The 22,591-nt window shown below is 47.6% G+C and overlaps 1 protein-coding gene across 8 annotated transcripts in view; it reads left to right on the forward strand.

Moving 5' to 3' along the window:
* utrn (utrophin) overlaps positions 1–22,591 on the forward strand; it is a 341,113-nt gene that overhangs the window by 122,146 nt on the left and 196,376 nt on the right. For 7 of the 8 annotated variants that reach the window (XM_036975991.1, XM_036975995.1, XM_036975989.1 and 4 more), the window contains 3 exons: positions 1,168–1,373; positions 2,135–2,289; positions 3,089–3,278. In XM_036975991.1, the coding sequence (XP_036831886.1) occupies positions 1,168–1,373; positions 2,135–2,289; positions 3,089–3,278 (551 nt within the window). Of the gene's footprint in view, positions 1–1,167; positions 1,374–2,134; positions 2,290–3,088; positions 3,279–14,756; positions 15,744–22,591 lie in introns of those variants that run through there. The other variant, XM_036975997.1, reaches the window with a different exon arrangement.

Genomic DNA, 22,591 nt, shown 5'->3' on the forward strand with positions numbered 1-22,591 from the left:
TCACACCTCATGTAGCCTAGCCCATAGGCCTATATGTTTTAATAAGGTCAGTATCACACCTCATGTAGCCTAGCCCATAGGCCTATATGTTTTAATAAGGTCAGTATCACACCTCATGTAGCCTAGCCCATAGGCCTATATGTTTTAATAAGGTCAGTATCACACCTCATGTAGCCTAGCCCATAGGCCTATATGTTTTAATAAGGTCAGTATCACACCTCATGTAGCCTAGCCCATAGGCCTATATGTTTTTGATAAAGTGGCCAAATAACTTCTTCAAATGAAGCACATTAATCTGTTTTACAAGGGGTGTAAAGCCTAACTGACATACCTACACAGCACGTGAGTTTCAAGTTTGGGGAAGTACATTTTCAGCCTACAAATGCACCTTTATAATAAAAGCATTACCTGCATAATCACATTTGCGGTCACTGATAATGGTGTTTTCCTGCTAATGGAATATTCATGCTTATAGCCTACTGCAGTGTGCTCATCGCTGTGTTTATAATGTGAAGAAGTAGTCTAATAGTTTATCAACATTTTAAGCTAAACGTTCTCATCTGTCATGTCAGGCTCATTGCTTCAAACAGGTTTTTTGATGCTAGTGGTTATATTCATTTGGGCTCTATCGCATCCCACAACTGTCCCTTAGAATATATAAAGGTATATAAATTACTCTAAATTAAGCATATAGGAGTACCTGTTTCTTTGTTAACACCTCAACACAGAATAGACACATGTGCACACTCCCTCAAATCGTTTGGAGAAAATATCCTTTCTGTTTTATTCAGCTTTGTTCAGTTGTATTCTTCATGCTATAAAATAATGGAATTCTAAGTAAATCTTGTCTGCTAAATGAACTAGTGTACCCCACAGCCATATGGCAGATCAGGACCTAACATAACGACAACTCAGAGTACGCTATTCTTTTCTTCTGGTATAGACAACATTTTCATCATCTCATGTTTCTTTAGATCTGTCTAAAATAAATAATGGATTTGTTGTGATGGTGTAGGCTATATTACATAGATTTATTAGACTTTAATATATAGATGTTCCCAAGGTCTGCGTCAGTGGCTTGCAGGCTATGCATGGATATGCATTACTTTCTATCTGGTAATATTACCACCACTATTTATCTTTCTCCCTCCGTCTCTCTCACTGCAGTAGAGAAGGTGCATAGCCAATGGGACAACACGCAGCACGGCGTAGAGGCACGGCTCCAGCAGCTGGACAGTATGATTGGCCACAGCGACCAGTGGGAGGAGCAGAGGCAGGAGGTGAAGGCTCTGATTGGTCAGAACGAGGGGCGCCTGCACAACCTACTGCAGCTCTCCAGGGAACCCCTGACCAAACAGCTCAGTGACAACAAGGTGAGAGATACACTGACCCTTCACCTTTGAACTACTGACCCCCTGCCCCATTAGCTAGAGCCCCATTAGCCCCGAACCACTGATAAAAGGTGTGATATTTTTCATTATGTTAATCGTTAAGGTTAGGATTGGGTAGTAATCTGATTCTAGATCTGTGACTCAAAACTGTTTTTTGAAAGTATGTTTATGTGTGTTTGCATGCTAGCCTGATAGATAACACACACATTTTGTACCGTTCATCATGCGTTTTAATATCACTGGTGTGACATGCTGATTATGATGAGTATATGCAAATGACAGGGCTTACTGTTGGTATGTCACGACTGTTATTGATAGTATTAATGAGAGCTGTTCAAACATGCCAAGCAGGCAGATAATGGTATGTATATGAGCTGTTTTATGTGGGGATTGTCAGATGTAGACTTTTCGGGTGGCCAATGCAACGCCAACCTGAAACACTAGAGGGCATCTGTGTTTAACTCACCGTGGTACTTTACTGTAGTTCCAATGCCCTAGAACAGGTACTGATAGGATACCTCTGACAAGGTAATAATTATTTCTCATTTAATTAAATGGGTTAGCATACCTTTAGTAAACAAAGTGAGATCCTGAGGGAACTGTGATAATTGCAGTGAGATTAAAAGGCATTAGACGTGGATATGAAAGAAGTTAAATAAATATTTAGAAAGCCATTTGCTGCTACTGTTTAGTCTGTGAGGAGTATGTTGTTATTTGTTGTTTGTTTATGTTTTCTTCTCCAGGTGTTCTTGCAAGACCTGGGAAGAGGTCAGGGTACCATAGTAACCTTTAACGAGCTGTCCAATCAGCTCTTGCGAGAGTATTCTGCAGATGACACGAGGAAGATCAAAGAGGTCACAGACAAACACAACAGAGCCTGGAACAGCATCAACAACAGGTGGACACACATACACACACACACACACACACACACACACACAGACACACAGGTGGGACCAAAACATTTACATTCAAAATTCTATTATCCCAAACCCCTAATCCAAAACCTAAACCTAACTCCTAATCTTAACCCTAACCCGAAACCTAACCCCTAAACCTAAAATAGCAGTTTTCCTTTTGGGGACTGGCAAAATGTCCCCACTTGTTTTACTATAGTTGTGAGGACTTTAGAAACACAAAGGATGGCGAAGTTGGACCACACACACACACACACACACACGTTATGTTATTCTATCCTTGTGGGGACCTAAAATAAATGTCCTTTCAAAATTCTATTTTCCCTAACCCCTAAACCTAACCCAAACCTAACCCAACCCTAAACCTAATCCAACCCTAAACCTAACCCAACCCTAAACCTAATCCAACCCTAAACCTAACCCAACCCTAAACCTAACCCAACCCTAAACCTAACCCAACCCTAAACCTAACCCAACCCTAAACCTAACCCAACCCTAATTGTAACCCTACACCTAACCACTAAGCTCATGGGGATGTGGGAAATGTCCCCACGGGGGAGAATGTTCCTTGTTTTACTATCCTACAAGGATAGAAGAACCCCCCCCCCCCCCCCCCCCCCCCCCCACACACACACACACACACAAATATCACTTTGATAATGTTATGAGATATTTGAATTATACTCAGATAGCTAATTAAACAATGACCTCCAACCAAACCAATCCTTGATCATTGGACATTACATTGATCAACTAATTAGTGTGTTGATTGAATGACAGGGCTAGTGACCGCCAGGCCCAGCTGGACAGTGACCTGACTGCTCTACAGACTTCCCTCAGGGAGCTGGAGGCCTTCCTCAAGTGGCTTCAGGAGGCCGAAACTACCGTCAACGTCCTGGCCGACGCCTCCCAGAGGGAGGAGCTATCACAGGACTCTGCCCACGTCAAGGAGCTGAGGGGGCAACTGGAGGTAGGCCATGCCCATTTGATCTGCTGATTGTGTGTGTGTGTGTGTGTGTGTGTGAGAGTATTTAGCCGACGGGAAAAGAAGAGAACTGAGATTGACGCTCGGTATATGAACAGTATATTGAGTGATATATGGAGATAAATGGCTTGGCTGAGGGGCTGAATACAGAGAGAGGTTGAAATAAGGAGGTCAAAGGAGGTGTGTGGGAGACGGGGACAGGTGCTGTCCTCTTATCCCCCTGTCATCCCTCATTAAGATAGTGTGCGTGCATTCATGTGAGCTGTGTGTGGTCGCTCATTGATTTTTCTGTCATGCGCTGTTCAGTGATGTGGTATGTGTCTTCTCGCCTATTGCTTGTCATTTTCCCGCCTCTTACGATGACACATATTGTCCTCCCTTTTGATTTATAAATGGTCTATTCAAAATCCTCCTTGACTTGTGTTTAGTTGTGTGACAGCCCTTTGACAGAGATGAGCTCTTTTCATACCACACAGTCATGTCAATCTGGTTCTGGTTTTATTTCTTCACACGCTTGGTCTCCCTCTTTCACCCCTTATCTCTCTATCACAATGCCTCTGTCTGTGTAAAAAGAGACCGTCTGAACGCCACATTGATTCCTGTGTCTAAGGGGGATATGTTGAGAGGGCGCATGAAAGAGAAAGAGGATGGGAGAGGGAGGGAGGGAGGGAGGGAGATGTTCTTCCTGTAGTTGTCCAGATAAGGCCGTAGTGTCTGTCCTTTTTTACCTGCATTGTGAAACCGGGCTGAACTCGCACGCACACGCGCACACACACTGTTCCTGTGAATCACAGATACTGTTCTGATGATCACAGATGAAATACTATAGACTCCTACAGTCATCTATGATTTTCTTCATCTCCCATTGAGTTGTGCCTTTTCATTGTATTTTTCTAGGTTAGTCTCACTTGAGGGAGCATTGATGCTCTAAAAACAGCCTGCTCATACACGGTCTCATACACGGTCTCATACACGGTCTCATACACGGTCTCATACACGGTCTCATACACAGTCTCAGACACGGCCTCATACACGGTCTCATACACGGCCTCATACAAGGCCTCATACAAGGCCTCATACACGGCCTCTTACAAGGCCTCTTACACGGTCTCATACATGGCCTCTTAATCGGTCTCATACACGGCCTCATACACGGCCTCATACACGGCCTCATACACGGCCTCATACACGGCCTCATACACGTCTTCACATGTCCTCACATGGTCTCATACATGGTCTCATACATGGCCTCATACATGACCTCATATGGCCTTATACACGGTCTCATACATGGCCTCTTACATGGCCTCGTATGGTCTCATACATGGCCTCGTATGGTCTCTTTTCTCCAGCTCTGTTTCCACCTACAGGAAGCCCATCTTGTGATTTAAAATGGAGCTTTCTGGAAATGCCTTTATGTTTTTATTCCACCCTCTCTACCCCTTCTTGTTCTCTCTCCTCTACTCCTCCTTAACCCTTATGTCCCTCTTATTTCCCTCTTATTTCACTCTTATTTTTCTCTTATTTCTCTCTCTCCCTCTGTCTCTCAACTTGGGTAAGATTGATGGACTGCAGTCAGAGCCAAATGGAAACTGTATGAATGAAAGCAAATGAATGGGGGAGGAGGAAAGAGAGGGGGATTAGAGAGAGGAGGAGATAACAGGACAGAGAATGGTCAGATTGAGATACGGGGGAAAGGAGCCTGGAGCCTTGCTTCATTCAGAGTGACTCTTGTGTCACCAGTCAATGTCAAGTCTGTCACCTTACCTGAGTTTCGTCTTGAGATGCTCCATATAACCACAAGCCATATGATTTCTTAGGAGAAGAAAAAGGCAATGTTCCTCAGAGGTTTGGTCTTAGAGAGGTGCTATAGAAAGATAAAGCACATTAGGTTAGTTCTTACAACTGGAGAACAAATGTTTTATTTAATCCTAGAGGTTGAAATACACAATCTACTACTGTATATATAAAAACAAATATGTGATAAGGTTAACATTTTTTGAGGTGATACGAGATGATGGTTGTCGTTTCCCCTCAGCTGGTGTGGTGTCATATTGTGTTGCACCGTGCTAGCCTGTTTCCCCTCAGCTGGTGTGGTGTCATATTGTGTTGCACCGTGCTAGCCTGTTTCCCCTCAGCTGGTCTGGTGTCATATTGTGTTGCACTGTGCTAGCCTGTTTCCCCTCAGCTGGTGTGGTGTCATATTGTGTTGCACGGTGCTAGCCTGTTTCCCCTCAGCTGGTCTGGTGTCATATTGTGTTGCACCGTGCTAGCCTGTTTCCCCTCAGCTGGTGTGGTGTCATATTGTGTTGCACCGTGCTAGCCTGTTTCCCCTCAGCTGGTGTGGTGTCATATTGTGTTGCACCGTGCTAGCCTGTTTCCCCTCAGCTGGTGTGGTATCATATTGTGTTGCACCGTGCTAGCCTGTTTCCCCTCAGCTGGTGTGGTGTCATATTGTGTTGCACCGTGCTAGCCTGTTTCCCCTCAGCTGGTCTGGTGTCATATTGTGTTGCACTGTGCTAGCCTGTTTCCCCTCAGCTGGTGTGGTGTCATATTGTGTTGCACGGTGCTAGCCTGTTTCCCCTCAGCTGGTCTGGTGTCATATTGTGTTGCACCGTGCTAGCCTGTTTCCCCTCAGCTGGTGTGGTGTCATATTGTGTTGCACCGTGCTAGCCTGTTTCCCCTCAGCTGGTGTGGTGTCATATTGTGTTGCACCGTGCTAGCCTGTTTCCCCTCAGCTGGTGTGGTATCATATTGTGTTGCACCGTGCTAGCCTGTTTCCCCTCAGCTGGTGTGGTGTCATATTGTGTTGCACCGTGCTAGCCTGTTTCCCCTCAGCTGGTGTGGTGTCATATTGTGTTGCACCGTGCTAGCCTGTTTCCCCTCAGCTGGTGTGGTATCATATTGTGTTGCACCGTGCTAGCCTGTTTCCCCTCAGCTGGTCTGGTGTCATATTGTGTTGCACCGTGCTAGCCTGTTTCCCCTCAGCTGGTGTGGTATCATATTGTGTTGCACCGTGCTAGCCTGTTTCCCCTCAGCTGGTGTGGTGTCATATTGTGTTGCACCGTGCTAGCCTGTTTCCCCTCAGCTGGTCTGGTGTCATATTCAGCTGCAGTGACTCCATGTGAAGCCACCATGCAGCCTGTTCCCTATTATTCACTGTCACACAGGAGCACAGAGACACGCACAACACACAGAATGAGGGCAGAGGGCAACACACACACACACACACACACACACACACACACTCCAAAGAGTCAGAGATGTAGCAGTAATGCTCTCACACAGAGAGGGCAAAGGGCACACTGTTGTAAGGGAGCTTTTATCTATCTCCGATGTTTTCACCTTGATATGTACCTATGTGTACAAAAAAATGCTACATTGGCTTATTGTGCACGTGTGTGTGCATGTTAAAAAGCTAAAACCAGTGCGTTCCAGTCTATACAGTCAAAGCTGTACGGCAAACACCGATTCTGGCCCTTCTCAAACATTAACAATGCTATAACTTAATGTGAACACGATGCTAGTTCCCGATGGGGTTCATACATGCCGACGGACTGGAAACCCAGTGATGTCACTAACTGGGCTAGCTAACGGTATTCCTGTAATTCCCTTAGAATAATCAATACTGTGTGGAATGAGTGAACACATGTATGGCTCACCAAATTAAGATCTGGCTTCACAGAGCACTCGATAATCACTCTCGCTTTCTCACATGGTTATCTAAGCGTATATGTGCGTGCCTGTGTGTGTGTGCGCACGCATGTGTGTGTGTATGGGGGTTGAGAGTGTGTGTGTCTGTGGGTGTGTGTGTTCAATGCTAAGCCTCCCTTTCCCATCCTGCTACTGAGTCTTTTCCCTGGATATGAAGTGACAGGCAAGACAGGGGCCATATGGGCATTAATATGTCCCCTAGCTCAAAGCTGAACACACACTCTTATTTAGAGTTTACAGTGTGTGTGTGTGTGTGTGTGTTCTGTATTTATAAGTCTTGGGAAACTGTGATGATGTGGTGTGGTGTGAGAAGGAGTGCTTTGTCTGTTGCGCTGGGGGAGTCTTTAGGGAAAAAACGGGATCAGATCCTGAGTGCAGGGGAAAGTCATTTTTCGGGAATCTATTAACAGAGCAAATTACAGATGCTACTACTGAATCAGCACTTCCCCAGTTTCCATGTCTCTGTTTCTCTTTCATACACTATCCTTCACTTTCTTTTAATTTTCTTCTCTTTAATGCGCTCACAAAATGTACTTTCCCCTTTATCTGCTTTTCTTTCTTCCCTTCTCTCTTCCCTCTCTTCCCTCCCTCTCTTACATCCCCTCTCTTACCTCCCCTCTCTTACCTCCCTCTCTTACATCCCCTCTCTTACCTCCCCTCTCTTCCCTCCCTTACCTCCCCTCTCTTCCCTCCCCTCTCTTACCTTCCCTCTCTTACATCCCCTCTCTTACCTTCCCTCTCTTACATCCCCTCTCTTACCTCCCCTCTCTTCCCTCCCCTCTCTTACATCCCCTCTCTTCCCTCCCCTCTCTTCCCTTCCCTCTCATATATCCCCTCTCTTCCCTCCCCTCTCTTGCCTTCCCTCTCTTATATCCCCTCTCTTCCCTCCCCTCTCTTACCTTCCCTCTCTTACATCCCCTCTCTTACCTCCCCTCTCTTATATCCCCTCTCTTCCCTCCCCTCTCTTCCCTTCCCTCTCTTAAATCCCCTCTCTTACCTCCCCTACCTTCCCTCTCTTACCTTCCCTCTCTTCCCTTCCCTCTCTTATATCCCCTCTCTTACCTTCCCTCTCTTACCTTCCCTCTCTTACCTTCCCTCTCTTACATCCCCTCTCTTACCTCCCCTCTCTTACCTCCCCTCTCTTCCCTCCCCTCTCTTCCCTCCCCTCTCTTATATCCCCTCTCTTCCCTCCCCTCTCTTACATCCCATTTCTTACCTTCCCTCTCTTATATCCCCTCTCTTCCCTCCCCTCTCTTCCCTTCCCTCTCTTATATCCCCTCTCTTCCCTCCTCTCTCTTGCCTTCCCTCTCTTACATCCCCTCTCTTACCTCCCCTCTCTTCCCTCCCCTCGCTTACCTCCCCTCTCTTCCCTCCCCTCGCTTCCCTTCCCTCTCTTACATCCCCTCTCTTCCCTCCCCTCTCTTCCCTCCCCTCTCTTCCCTCCCCTCGCTTCCCTTCCCTCTCTTATATCCCCTCTCTTACATCCCCTCTCTTACCTTCCCTCTCTTACCTTCCCTCTCTTACCTCCCCTCTCTTCCCTCCCCTCTCTTACCTTCCCTCTCTTACCTCCCCTCTCTTCCCTCCCCTCTCTTAACTTCCCTCTCTTACCTTCCCTCTCTTATATCCCCTCTCTTACGTCCCCTCTCTTCCCTCCCCTCTCTTACCTTCCCTCTCTTACCTTCCCTCTCTTACCTTCCCTCTCTTATATCCCCTCTCTTCCCTCCCCTCTCTTCCCTTCCCTCTCTTACATTCCCTCTCTTACCTTCCCTCTCTTCCCTCCCCTCTCTTCCCTCCCATCGCTTCCCTTCCCTCTCTTATATCCCCTCTCTTCCCTCCTCTCTCTTGCCTTCGCTCTCTTACATCCCCTCTCTTACCTCCCCTCTCTTCCCTTCCCTCTCTTACCTTCCCTCTCTTACCTTCCCTCTCTTCCCTCCCCTCTCTTCCCTCCCCTCTCTTACCTTCCCTCTCTTACCTTCCCTCTCTTACATCCCCTCTCTTACCTTCCCTCTCTTACCTTCCCTCTCTTCCCTCCCCTCTCTTCCCTCCCCTCTCTTACCTTCCCTCTCTTACCTTCCCTCTCTTATATCCCCTCTCTTACATCCCATCTCGTACATCCCCTCTCTTACCTTCCCTCTCTTACCTCCCCTCTCTTCCCTCCCCTCTCTTACCTTCCCTCTCTTACCTCCCCTCTCTTCCCTCCCCTCTCTTCCCTCCCCTCTCTTACATCCCCTCTCTTACATCCCCTCTCTTACTTTCCCTCTCTTCCCTCCCCTCTCTTCCCTCCCCTCTCTTACCTTCCCTCTCTTACCTTCCCTCTCTTACCTCCCCTCTCTTCCCTCCCCTCTCTTCCCTCCCCTCTCTTACATCCCCTCTCTTACATCCCCTCTCTTACATCCCCTCTCTTACATCCCCTCTCTTACATCCCCTCTCTTACATCCCCTCTCTTACCTTCCCTCTCTTCCCTCCCCTCTCTTCCCTCTCTTATATCCCCTCTCTTCCCTTCCCTCTCTTACATCCCCTCTCTTACCTCCCCTCTCTTACCTTCCCTCTCTTCCCTTCCCTGTCTTACCTCTCCTCTCTTATATCCCCTCTCTTCCCTCCCCTCTCTTACCTTCCCTCTCTTACCTTCCCTCTCTTACCTCCCCTCTCTTACCTCCCCTCTCTTACCTCCCCTCTCTTACCTCCCCTCTCTTACCTTCCCTCTCTTACCTTCCCTCTCTTACCTTCCCTCTCTTACATCCCCTCTCTTACCTTCCCTCTCTTCCCTCCCCTCTTCCCTCCCCTCTCTTCCCTCCCCTCTCTTACCTCCCCTCTCTTACCACCCCTCTCTTACCTTCCCTCTCTTACATCCTCTCTTACCTTCCCTCTCTTACCTCCCCTCTCTTACCTCCCCTCTCTTACCTTCCCTCTCTTACCTTCCCTCTCTTACCTCCCCTCTCTTACCTCCCTTCTCTTACCTCCCTTCTCTTACCTTCCCTCTCTTCCCTTCCCTCTCTTACCTCTCCTCTCTTATATCCCCTCTCTTCTCTTCCCTCCCCTCTCTTACCTTCCCTCTCTTACCTCCCCTCTCTTACATTCCCTCTCTTCCCTTCCCTCTCTTCCCTCCCCTCTCTTCCCTTCCCTTCCCTCTCTTACCTTCCCTCTCTTACCTTCCCTCTCTTACATCCCCTCTCTTACCTCCCCTCTCTTACCTTCCCTCTCTTCCCTTCCCTGTCTTACCTCTCCTCTCTTATATCCCCTCTCTTCCCTCCCCTCTCTTACCTTCCCTCTCTTACCTTCCCTCTCTTACCTCCCCTCTCTTACCTCCCCTCTCTTACCTCCCCTCTCTTACCTCCCCTCTCTTACCTCCCCTCTCTTACCTCCCCTCTCTTACCTTCCCTCTCTTACCTTCCCTCTCTTACATCCCCTCTCTTACCTTCCCTCTCTTCCCTCCCCTCTTCCCTCCCCTCTCTTCCCTCCCCTCTCTTACCTCCCCTCTCTTACCTCCCCTCTCTTACCACCCCTCTCTTACCTTCCCTCTCTTACATCCTCTCTTACCTTCCCTCTCTTACCTCCCCTCTCTTACCTCCCCTCTCTTACCTCCCCTCTCTTACCTTCCCTCTCTTACCTTCCCTCTCTTACCTCCCCTCTCTTACCTCCCCTCTCTTCCCTCCCTTCTCTTACCTCCCTTCTCTTACCTTCCCTCTCTTCCCTTCCCTCTCTTACCTCTCCTCTCTTATATCCCCTCTCTTCTCTTACCTTCCCTCTCTTACCTTCCCTCTCTTACCTCCCCTCTCTTACATTCCCTCTCTTCCCTCCCCTCTCTTCCCTTCCCTTCCCTCTCTTACCTTCCCTCTCTTACCTTCCCTCTCTTCCCTCCCCTCTCTTCCCTCCCCTCTCTTCCCTCCCCTCTCTTACCTTCCCTCTCTTACCTTCCCTCTCTTATATCCCCTCTCTTACATCCCCTCTCGTACATCCCCTCTCTTACCTTCCCTCTCTTACCTCCCCTCTCTTCCCTCCCCTCTCTTACCTTCCCTCTCTTACCTTCCCTCTCTTACCTCCCCTCTCTTCCCTCCCCTCTCTTCCCTCCCCTCTCTTACATCCCCTCTCTTACATCCCCTCTCTTACTTTCCCTCTCTTCCTCTCTTACATCCCCTCTCGTACATCCCCTCTCTTACCTTCCCTCTCTTACCTCCCCTCTCTTCCCTCCCCTCTCTTACCTTCCCTCTCTTACCTCCCCTCTCTTCCCTCCCCTCTCTTCCCTCCCCTCTCTTACATCCCCTCTCTTACATCCCCTCTCTTACTTTCCCTCTCTTCCCTCCCCTCTCTTCCCTCCCCTCTCTTACCTTCCCTCTCTTACCTTCCCTCTCTTACCTCCCCTCTCTTCCCTCCCCTCTCTTACATCCCCTCTCTTACATCCCCTCTCTTACATCCCCTCTCTTACATCCCCTCTCTTACATCCCCTCTCTTACATCCCCTCTCTTACCTTCCCTCTCTTCCCTCCCCTCTCTTCCCTCTCTTATATCCCCTCTCTTCCCTTCCCTCTCTTACATCCCCTCTCTTACCTCCCCTCTCTTACCTTCCCTCTCTTCCCTTCCCTGTCTTACCTCTCCTCTCTTATATCCCCTCTCTTCCCTCCCCTCTCTTACCTTCCCTCTCTTACCTTCCCTCTCTTACCTCCCCTCTCTTACCTCCCCTCTCTTACCTCCCCTCTCTTACCTCCCCTCTCTTACCTCCCCTCTCTTACCTTCCCTCTCTTACCTTCCCTCTCTTACCTTCCCTCTCTTACATCCCCTCTCTTACCTTCCCTCTCTTCCCTCCCCTCTTCCCTCCCCTCTCTTCCCTCCCCTCTCTTACCTCCCCTCTCTTACCACCCCTCTCTTACCTTCCCTCTCTTACATCCTCTCTTACCTTCCCTCTCTTACCTCCCCTCTCTTACCTCCCCTCTCTTACCTTCCCTCTCTTACCTTCCCTCTCTTACCTCCCCTCTCTTACCTCCCTTCTCTTACCTCCCTTCTCTTACCTTCCCTCTCTTCCCTTCCCTCTCTTACCTCTCCTCTCTTATATCCCCTCTCTTCTCTTCCCTCCCCTCTCTTACCTTCCCTCTCTTACCTCCCCTCTCTTACATTCCCTCTCTTCCCTTCCCTCTCTTCCCTCCCCTCTCTTCCCTTCCCTTCCCTCTCTTACCTTCCCTCTCTTACCTTCCCTCTCTTACATCCCCTCTCTTACCTCCCCTCTCTTACCTTCCCTCTCTTCCCTTCCCTGTCTTACCTCTCCTCTCTTATATCCCCTCTCTTCCCTCCCCTCTCTTACCTTCCCTCTCTTACCTTCCCTCTCTTACCTCCCCTCTCTTACCTCCCCTCTCTTACCTCCCCTCTCTTACCTCCCCTCTCTTACCTCCCCTCTCTTACCTCCCCTCTCTTACCTTCCCTCTCTTACCTTCCCTCTCTTACATCCCCTCTCTTACCTTCCCTCTCTTCCCTCCCCTCTTCCCTCCCCTCTCTTCCCTCCCCTCTCTTACCTCCCCTCTCTTACCTCCCCTCTCTTACCACCCCTCTCTTACCTTCCCTCTCTTACATCCTCTCTTACCTTCCCTCTCTTACCTCCCCTCTCTTACCTCCCCTCTCTTACCTCCCCTCTCTTACCTTCCCTCTCTTACCTTCCCTCTCTTACCTCCCCTCTCTTACCTCCCCTCTCTTCCCTCCCTTCTCTTACCTCCCTTCTCTTACCTTCCCTCTCTTCCCTTCCCTCTCTTACCTCTCCTCTCTTATATCCCCTCTCTTCTCTTACCTTCCCTCTCTTACCTTCCCTCTCTTACCTCCCCTCTCTTACATTCCCTCTCTTCCCTCCCCTCTCTTCCCTTCCCTTCCCTCTCTTACCTTCCCTCTCTTACCTTCCCTCTCTTCCCTCCCCTCTCTTCCCTCCCCTCTCTTCCCTCCCCTCTCTTACCTTCCCTCTCTTACCTTCCCTCTCTTATATCCCCTCTCTTACATCCCCTCTCGTACATCCCCTCTCTTACCTTCCCTCTCTTACCTCCCCTCTCTTCCCTCCCCTCTCTTACCTTCCCTCTCTTACCTTCCCTCTCTTACCTCCCCTCTCTTCCCTCCCCTCTCTTCCCTCCCCTCTCTTACATCCCCTCTCTTACATCCCCTCTCTTACTTTCCCTCTCTTCCCTCCCCTCTCTTCCCTCCCCTCTCTTACCTTCCCTCTCTTACCTTCCCTCTCTTACCTCCCCTCTCTTACCTCCCCTCTCTTCCCTCCCCTCTCTTCCCTCCCCTCTCTTACATCCCCTCTCTTACATCCCCTCTCTTACATCCCCTCTCTTACATCCCCTCTCTTACATCCCCTCTCTTACCTTCCCTCTCTTCCATCCCCTCTCTTCCCTCTCTTATATCCCCTCTCTTCCCTTCCCTCTCTTACATCCCCTCTCTTACCTCCCCTCTCTTACCTTCCCTCTCTTCCCTTCCCTGTCTTACCTCTCCTCTCTTATATCCCCTCTCTTCCCTCCCCTCTCTTACCTTCCCTCTCTTACCTTCCCTCTCTTACCTCCCCTCTCTTACCTTCCCTCTCTTACATCCTCTCTTACCTTCCCTCTCTTACCTCCCCTCTCTTACCTCCCCTCTCTTACCTTCCCTCTCTTACCTCCCCTCTCTTACCTCCCTTCTCTTACCTCCCTTCTCTTACCTTCCCTCTCTTCCCTTCCCTCTCTTACCTCTCCTCTCTTATATCCCCTCTCTTCTCTTCCCTCCCCTCTCTTACCTTCCCTCTCTTACCTCCCCTCTCTTACATTCCCTCTCTTCCCTTCCCTCTCTTCCCTCCCCTCTCTTCCCTTCCCTTCCCTCTCTTACCTTCCCTCTCTTACCTTCCCTCTCTTACATCCCCTCTCTTACCTCCCCTCTCTTACCTTCCCTCTCTTCCCTTCCCTGTCTTACCTCTCCTCTCTTATATCCCCTCTCTTCCCTCCCCTCTCTTACCTTCCCTCTCTTACCTCCCCTCTCTTACCTCCCCTCTCTTACCTCCCCTCTCTTACCTCCCCTCTCTTACCTCCCCTCTCTTACCTTCCCTCTCTTACCTTCCCTCTCTTACATCCCCTCTCTTACCTTCCCTCTCTTCCCTCCCCTCTTCCCTCCCCTCTCTTCCCTCCCCTCTCTTACCTCCCCTCTCTTACCTCCCCTCTCTTACCACCCCTCTCTTACCTTCCCTCTCTTACATCCTCTCTTACCTTCCCTCTCTTACCTCCCCTCTCTTACCTCCCCTCTCTTACCTCCCCTCTCTTACCTTCCCTCTCTTACCTTCCCTCTCTTACCTCCCCTCTCTTACCTCCCCTCTCTTACCTCCCTTCTCTTACCTCCCTTCTCTTACCTTCCCTCTCTTCCCTTCCCTCTCTTACCTCTCCTCTCTTATATCCCCTCTCTTCTCTTACCTTCCCTCTCTTACCTTCCCTCTCTTACCTCCCCTCTCTTACATTCCCTCTCTTCCCTCCCCTCTCTTCCCTTCCCTTCCCTCTCTTACCTTCCCTCTCTTACCATCCCTCTCTTCCCTCCCCTCTCTTACATCCCCTCTTTCCTCACCTCTCTTCTATTCCCTGTCTACCCTTCCCTCCCTCCCTTCCCTTCTCTCTCATCCCTCCCCTTTCTTTCTTCCCTTCTCTCTCTCAGCTCCCTGTTCTCATATCAGACTGCTTTCTCATCCCTCTGTATCTGTGCATATTGTTACATCTGGGACACACACACACACACACACACACACACACACACACACACACACACACACACACACACACTGCTGCTCCTGCTGTGTGCGGGCTGCACGCTGTACATCTCACTTGTGCTCGCTCTCTCCATTGGTGTCTTTCTCTCTCTCTCTCTCTCTCTCTCTCTCTCTCCCTCCCTCTTTCTCTCTCTCGTTCCCTCTCTCCCAGTCATTGGTTCCCTCTGGCTGGTCATTGGCTCTCTATGGCTGAAGGAGCTTCTGTCGTCTGTTATCCCAGGTCTACTGATCGCTCTGTCTCTCTCTCTCTCTGTCTCTCACTGTCGTCCGCTCTGAAGGTTTTCCGTGGAGCGCTACAGTCTTTATCTCTGACTGTCCGCTGTGAGCCGCGATCGGAGAGCAGCGCACCTCTCCTCCAGCAAAACTTCTGCCTCCCACTCTCATTCTTCTTCTCTTTGTTTGCTTATCGGCTGATTTTTCTCCTTTTTGTCCTCTTTGACCCCTGGCTCCTGAAGTGGACCCCAGAGTGACATGTATTTTTGGAGTGGTTTTGTGTACCATGGTTTAAGTGTGTGTGAATGAGAGTCAGTGAGTGTTTCAGCATCGCTTATATGCATGAGCTTGTGTGTGAGGAGGAAGTGTGTGCATGTGTGTGACGAAGTGTGTGTGACTGTGTGTGTATATGTGTGAGAGAGACAGTGTTTGCTGTGAGAGAGCACGTGACTGACCGTGCACTGTGTGTGTGTGTGCCAGTATATCTGCGTGTGCGGGGGCATGCCGATCGCAGCATGTGTGTCAGACAGTGTGTGTAAGTGTGTGTGTTCACGTCACTCCTGCTGTGGTGTGTCTCTGGGAGAAGGAGGAGGAGAGGATATGAGCAGGGTTGGGCAGTGCTAGCGTGCCATGCGGACTCGGAGCAGGCTGCAGACCTGTGGCACGCGTAAAATGATGGCCATGGTCCGTACCTCCCTCCAGAAAGTGGTGGTCTTCCTACACAGGCTCCAGAGAATGGCCATCTCATCCCCACGCTACCACAAACTCTGCAAGGTCAGTCACAGAAAGAAAGAGAGGGAGAGAGCCAGAGAGAGGAAGACTTCTCTCCTCCGTTCTTTCATTAATGTCGTTCGTTCATTTGTTTTGTGTTTTTATTCAGTGTTTAGTTTGTTGTTGTGATGGACTTGATGAGCAGTGTGGATTGGTTTGTTCTACTTGTTGGTTCAGATCCTTTTCCATCACTTTTTAGTTGTTTGTCTTCTTCAGAAAATACTTGTTTTATTCATGGAGTTTAATGTTTTTGAATGTCTTTCATCTTGGTGAATGAATACTTTTGTTGGCCTGTTGGTTATTTATTATTATTATTAGATTAGCGGTTCACCAAGTCTCTCCACGTCTATGCCATAGTTGGGATACTTTTGTTCTAATTTGGGACTTGTGTATTTGTGACTCTTGTTGTTGTCAACAGATCCCTCCTGTTATCTGTTTGGGAGAGTGTTGACGGGTGTGGTTGTCACCTCCATAGTGTGTCTGCATATCTCTGGCTGGGTGCGGGACTGATACACTGCCTCAGTGGCACGTCAAGTAATCAGGCTCCGTTTGTGTGTGTGTGTGTGAGCGTGCGCATGCTTGTGTAGAGTCTTGTCTCTCTGCTGTCAGTTTGAGACGGCTTTTCTGTGGTGTTGTTATTTCAATGAAGGATATATTGTGATGTTGCGAGTGACAGCTCTAGACAGATGGAAAAGTTGGTAACAGACACACACAGAGCAGCGAGAGGGCAGAGTGCGATGAGAGATGGACCAGCTGCTCAGGTCCTGCTTTAATCCCTCTGAGGATTAGAGCTGCCAGCCACAATCACAAACCCGTGTGTGGTGTGTGTGTGTGTGTGTGTGTGTGTGTGTGTGTGTGTGTGTGTGTGTGTGTGTGTGTGTGTGTGTGTGTGTACACAATTCTCATGATTAAACAGCTGGAATCACGCTTTAAAATGCATTTGTTAGCCTTGGATTTAATGTATCACATAGTTTCTCTCAAGACAAATCCCTTGTCTTCTCTCCCCACCTCTCACTGTCTCTGTCTCACTTCGTCTCTTGCTCTAGATCCCTTTTCTGTCTTTCTATGAGCGATGGTGTGGATTCTCTCTCCTAATATCACATTCACACGGTCAGACCAATCTGTGTGTCAGTCTGTCTCTCTTCATGTGTGACTGACTGACTGAGTGTGTACCTGTATACTACTGGCCCGCAGTCAGCAGAAATACAGAGAAAGTGCTTGAGAGGCAGAGGGAGAGGTGGTTCATACAGTATATTTCCCTCCGTTCGCTCACTAGTTCATTCCCTAGAATAAAGTCATCACTTGCTCTTTGCTCGTTTAACCCACCCAGGGAGCATCTATCTTAGTTTCATCTCCCTTTCAGCAGGCAGTCTCTGATCACTCCTCACATCGCCCTGAGGAAAACTACTGTGCCCTCGTTTACCACCCCCTCTTACCACCATCGCAACACACTTTCCTAACTTCTCCTAACAGGGACCTATGCATTTTGCACTTGACTACCTTCCCTTTGGTGGCATCCATTATTCGTCGCTTGTTTAATCTCCACTGGGTGGCCCCTCTTGTTTAATCTCCACTGGGTGGCCCCTTTGTTTAATCTCCACTGGGTGGCCCCTCTTGTTTAATCTCCACTGGGTGGCCCCTCTTGTTTAATCTCCACTGGGTGGCCCCTCTTGTTTAATCTCCACTGGGTGGCCCCTCTTGTTTAATCTCCACTGGGTGGCCCCTCTTGTTTAATCTCCACTGGGTGGCCCCTCTTGTTTAATCTCCACTGGGTGGCCCCTCTTGTTTAATCTCCACTGGGTGGCCCCTTTGTTTTTCAGCCGTTCTGCACACAGTGGGAGAAATCAGTCATTCTACACTTGATTACCCTTCCCTGGGTCGCATCAGTCATTCTGGGCTCGTTGGGCTTCCCCTCGGGAGGTTCAGTCATTCTGGGCTCGTCTGGACTCCCCTGGGCGTGCTCGCTGTCTGGCGGTCTGGATCAGTGCTTCCTGATGATGGATGTGCTCTGGGCTCGCTCTCTCTGGGCTTGTCTCGCTGTTACCTTGCTCTCCGGGTCAGGAGATAGCCTGGCCTCGTGGTTGACAGTGCTGGCCAAAACCCTATACCCACAATAACCGTTCTATAAATCACCTGCGATGATAAATGTTTGGTCGATGGCATATCCTCATGTACATAGATTAGCTCTGCTCCTATCTCAGGGGTGAACCTCTTGTTCAGTCTGGCCTCCAGCCTCCCAGTGACGATCAGTCCTGTCCTTTTCACTAGTCTTCTTCCTAACACGAATACACTGTCCACTATTAGTTTAAACCAGGGATGTCAAACTTGTTCTCTCCACAGGCTTAATTTGTTCTTCACTGACATCCGGGGGGCGCAATTAAAATGTTCTATATTTCTGTCGCTTTTGGAATTTTTGATATTCCATGACTGTTATCAAGCTGGACAGAGTGAGGAGACTATAGATGACTATTATCTAGCTGGACAGAGTGAGGAGACTGTAGATGACTGTTATCAAGCTGGACAGAGTGAGGAGACTATCAATGACTGTTATCAAGCTGGACAGAGTGAGGAGACTATCAATGACTGTTATCAAGCTGGACAGAGTGAGGAGACTATCAATGACTGTTATCAAGCTGGACAGAGTGAGGAGACTGTAGATGACTGTTATCAAGCTGGACAGAGTGAGGAGACTATAGATGACTGTTATCAAGCTGGACAGAGTGAGGAGACTACCAATGACTGTTATCAAGCTGGACAGAGTGAGGAGACTATCAATGACTGTTATCAAGCTGGACAGAGTGAGGAGACTGTAGATGATTGTTATCATTCTGGACAGAGTGAGGAGACTATAGATGACTGTTATCAAGCTGGACAGAGTGAGGAGACTATAGATGACTGTTATCAAGCTGGACAGAGTGAGGAGACTATAGATGACTGTTATCAAGCTGGACAGAGTGAGGAGACTATCAATGACTGTTATCAAGCTGGACAGAGTGAGGAGACTATAGTTGATTGTTATCAAGCTGGACAGAGTGAGGAGACTGTAGATGATTGTTATCAAGCTGGACAGAGTGAGGAGACTGTAGATGACTGTTATCAAGCTGGACAGAGTGAGGAGACTGTAGATGACTGTTATCAAGCTGGACAGAGTGAGGAGACTATAGATGACTGTTATCAAGCTGGACAGAGTGAGGAGACTATAGATGACTGTTATCAAGCTGGACAGAGTGAGGAGACTATAGATGACTGTTATCAAGCTGGACAGAGTGAGGAGACTATCAATGACTGTTATCAAGCTGGACAGAGTGAGGAGACTATAGTTGATTGTTATCAAGCTGGACAGAGTGAGGAGACTGTAGATGACTGTTATCAAGCTGGACAGAGTGAGGAGACTGTAAATGATTGTTATCAAGCTGGACAGAGTGAGGAGACTATAGTTGATTGTTATCAAGCTGGACAGAGTGAGGAGACTATAGATGACTGTTATCAAGCTGGACAGAGTGAGGAGACTGTAAATGATTGTTATCAAGCTGGACAGAGTGAGGAGACTGTAAATGATTGTTATCAAGCTGGACAGAGTGAGGAGACTGTAGATGATTGTTATCAAGCTGGACAGAGTGAGGAGACTGTAGATGACTGTTATCAAGCTGGACAGAGTGAGGAGACTGTAAATGACTGTTATCAAGCTGGACAGAGTGAGGAGACTATAGTTGATTGTTATCAAGCTGGACAGAGTGAGGAGACTGTAGATGACTGTTATCAAGCTGGACAGAGTGAGGAGACTGTAAATGACTGTTATCAAGCTGGACAGAGTGAGGAGACTATTAATGTAGGTCCATTATCATTTCTACATAGTTTTGATTTGGTTTTCATCCTTTCAAGGCGGATTGAGATAGTTTTTTAAATTGCTGGATCGGATCTCTTATAGGCCTGCAGAGGAACTACCTGAAAGCAGTTGGACAGAGTAACAGATTACTTAATACTTTTTAGTGTGTTTGTGTGCATGCGAGTGTGCGTGCGTGTGTTTGTGTTGAGTCCGGTGTATTTGTGCTGGAGAGTGTTGAAGGCCCTAATGGCTATTTTCATTGCACTCAGCTCTGTTCTGTCTGTTTAGTCACTGCCTGGAACGATTCTGAAGGGCACTCCAGTCTCAGGAGAAGTGTCCTCCTACTCTCATTAGATTTGCTGGAAGTGTGTGTGTGTGTGTGTGTGTGTGTGTGTGTGTGTGTGTGTGTGTGTGTGTGTGTGTGTGTGTGTGTGTATGTATGCATTTGTGTGTGTAATGTATGCATTTGTGTTTTCATGCGCATAAACACACTGGCAGCCCTCTTTAAAATAGCCCAAAGCAGCATTTCCTCCAGTTAAGTCTTGTCCCTTTAGTCCTTAGCCCTATGACTAACACATTGGTCCCTGTCCCTTCTCCACCCACCAACCCACTCAGAGCTACCCTAGGCAGGGTGAGTCAGACCTGGGAACAGAGCACAGTGCCTTTGCTTCTCTGCCCTTGTGCTCCACCAGGACCAGGGGCCTTGGACATTAGCATGCGTTTGCATCAGCAGAGCAGGACCGCAGGTGTGTGGACACGCATCACTCTCCCCAGACTAGGAGCCAGTCCAGGCTGTTTGTCTCCAACACACATTCTTACACACACACACTTCACAATGCAGGCCGACAAAGTGATGAGTTGTGAGAGGAAATTATATGGTAACAAATTCATAAGTTCGGCTAATTTGAATTAATTTAGCAACCCTCAGAAAGCCCCAAGGACAATAACTGGAAACCTAGCACCATTACCCACATCAATGGTAAATCACCTGATCTTCCGGTATTTCAAAATGAATGGCTCAAATAACTGAAAATTCATCTTTGATTTGAACCATCACTCAGTCATAGATGTATGGCATTAGAACTAGAGGTCGACCCATTATGATTTTTCAACGCCGATACCGATACCAATTATTGGAGGACCAAAAAAGCCGATACCAATTAATCAGACTATTTTTTTTATTTGTAATAATGACAATTACAACAATACTGAATGAACACTTATTTTAATTTAATATAAAACATCAATAAAATCAATTTAGCCTCAAATAAATAATGAAACATGTTCAATTTGGTTTAAATAATGCAAAAACACAGTGTTGGAGAAGAAAGTAATGTGTGCCATGTAAAATATGTGCCATGTTAAAAAGCTAACGTTTCAGTTCCTTGCTCAGAACATGAGAACATATGAAAGTTGGTGGTTCCTTTTAACATGAGACTTCAATATTCCAAGGTAAGAGGTTTTAGGTTGTAGTTAATATAGTATTTATAGGACTATTTCTCTCTATACCATTTGTATTTCATATACCTTTGACTATTGGATGTTCTTATAGGCACTATAGTATTGCCAGTGTAACAGTATAGCTTCTGTCCCCCTCCTCGCCCCTACCTGGGCTCGAACCAGCAACACATCGACAACAGCCACACTCTAAGCATCGTTACCCATCTCTCCACAAAAGCCGCGGCCCTTGCTGCGCAAGGGGAATAACTACTCCAAATCTAAAAGCGAGTGACGTTTGAAACAGTATTAGCGCACACCCAGCTAACTAGCTAGCCATTTCACATTGGTTACACCAGCCATTAGGCTGATAGGCTTGAAGTCAAAAACAGCGCTGTGCTTGCGAAGAGCTGCTGGCAAAACACACAAAAGTGCTGTTTGAATGAATGCTTACGAGCCTGCTGCTGCCTACCATCGCTCAGTCCGATTGCTCTATCAAATCAGACCTAATTATAACATAATAACACACAGAAATACGAGCCTTAGGTCATTAATATGGTCGAATCCGGAAACTATCATCTCGAAAACAAAACGTTTATTATTTCAGTGAAATACGGAACCGTTCGGTATTTTATCTAGCGAGTGGCATCCCTAAGTCTAAATATTGCTGTTACATTGCACAACCTTCAATGTTATGTCATAATTACGTAAAATTCTGGCAAATTAGTTCGCAATGAGCCAGGCAGCCCAAACTGTTGCATATACCCTGACTCTGCGTGCAATGAACGCAAGAGAAATGACACAATTTCACCTGGTTAATATTGCCTGCTAAACTGGATTAGTAGTTATAACTAGTGATTATGATTGATTGTTTTTTATAATGTAAGTTTAATGCTAGCTAGCAATTTACCTTTGCATTAGTGTAACCCTAACCCTAACCCACAGTTCCTAGGCAGTCATTGAAAATAAGAATGTGTTCTTAACTGACTTGCCTAGTTAAATAAAAGGTATTAATTTTTTAAAATAATAATCGGAAATCGGCGCCCAAAAATACCGATTTCCGATTGTTATGAAAACTTGAAATCGTCCCTAATTAATCTGCCATTCCGATGAATCGGTCGACTCTAATTAGAATGGAGTGAGATGAACATAATGAAGTGAGATGGAGAGAATGTAAATGGAATTGAATGCTTGATATTTCCATGAGTAGTAAAGGAATGTATTAATTCACATACAGGTAGCTTTAATACATTATGAAGAGCTTGTATGATAGGGTCTATTGTATACAGTACATTAATGGTAATGGTAGCTAGTGGCCCATACACATGCTAAATGCATATATTTATTTCCCTCATTGCTGAAAGCAGGATGAGAGCTTGTGTTCTTTGGGAGAGAAACCGAGAGAACAGGGTCTAATTCAGAACGGCTCATGTTAAAGCCATTATCATGCTCTTATCTTCTACAGATTTTCAAAAACAGCAACATCCTATTTTCTCCTGCTATTTCTCCCCCAAGCGCCGTCTGTCGTTTACTTGCACTTGTCGTGGAAATTTTTAACATTGACACTCAAAGTCAATCTTAAATGAAT

Source organism: Oncorhynchus mykiss, chromosome 4 (genome assembly GCF_013265735.2).
Source record: "Oncorhynchus mykiss isolate Arlee chromosome 4, USDA_OmykA_1.1, whole genome shotgun sequence".
NCBI classification, from domain to species: Eukaryota; Metazoa; Chordata; class Actinopteri; order Salmoniformes; family Salmonidae; genus Oncorhynchus; species Oncorhynchus mykiss.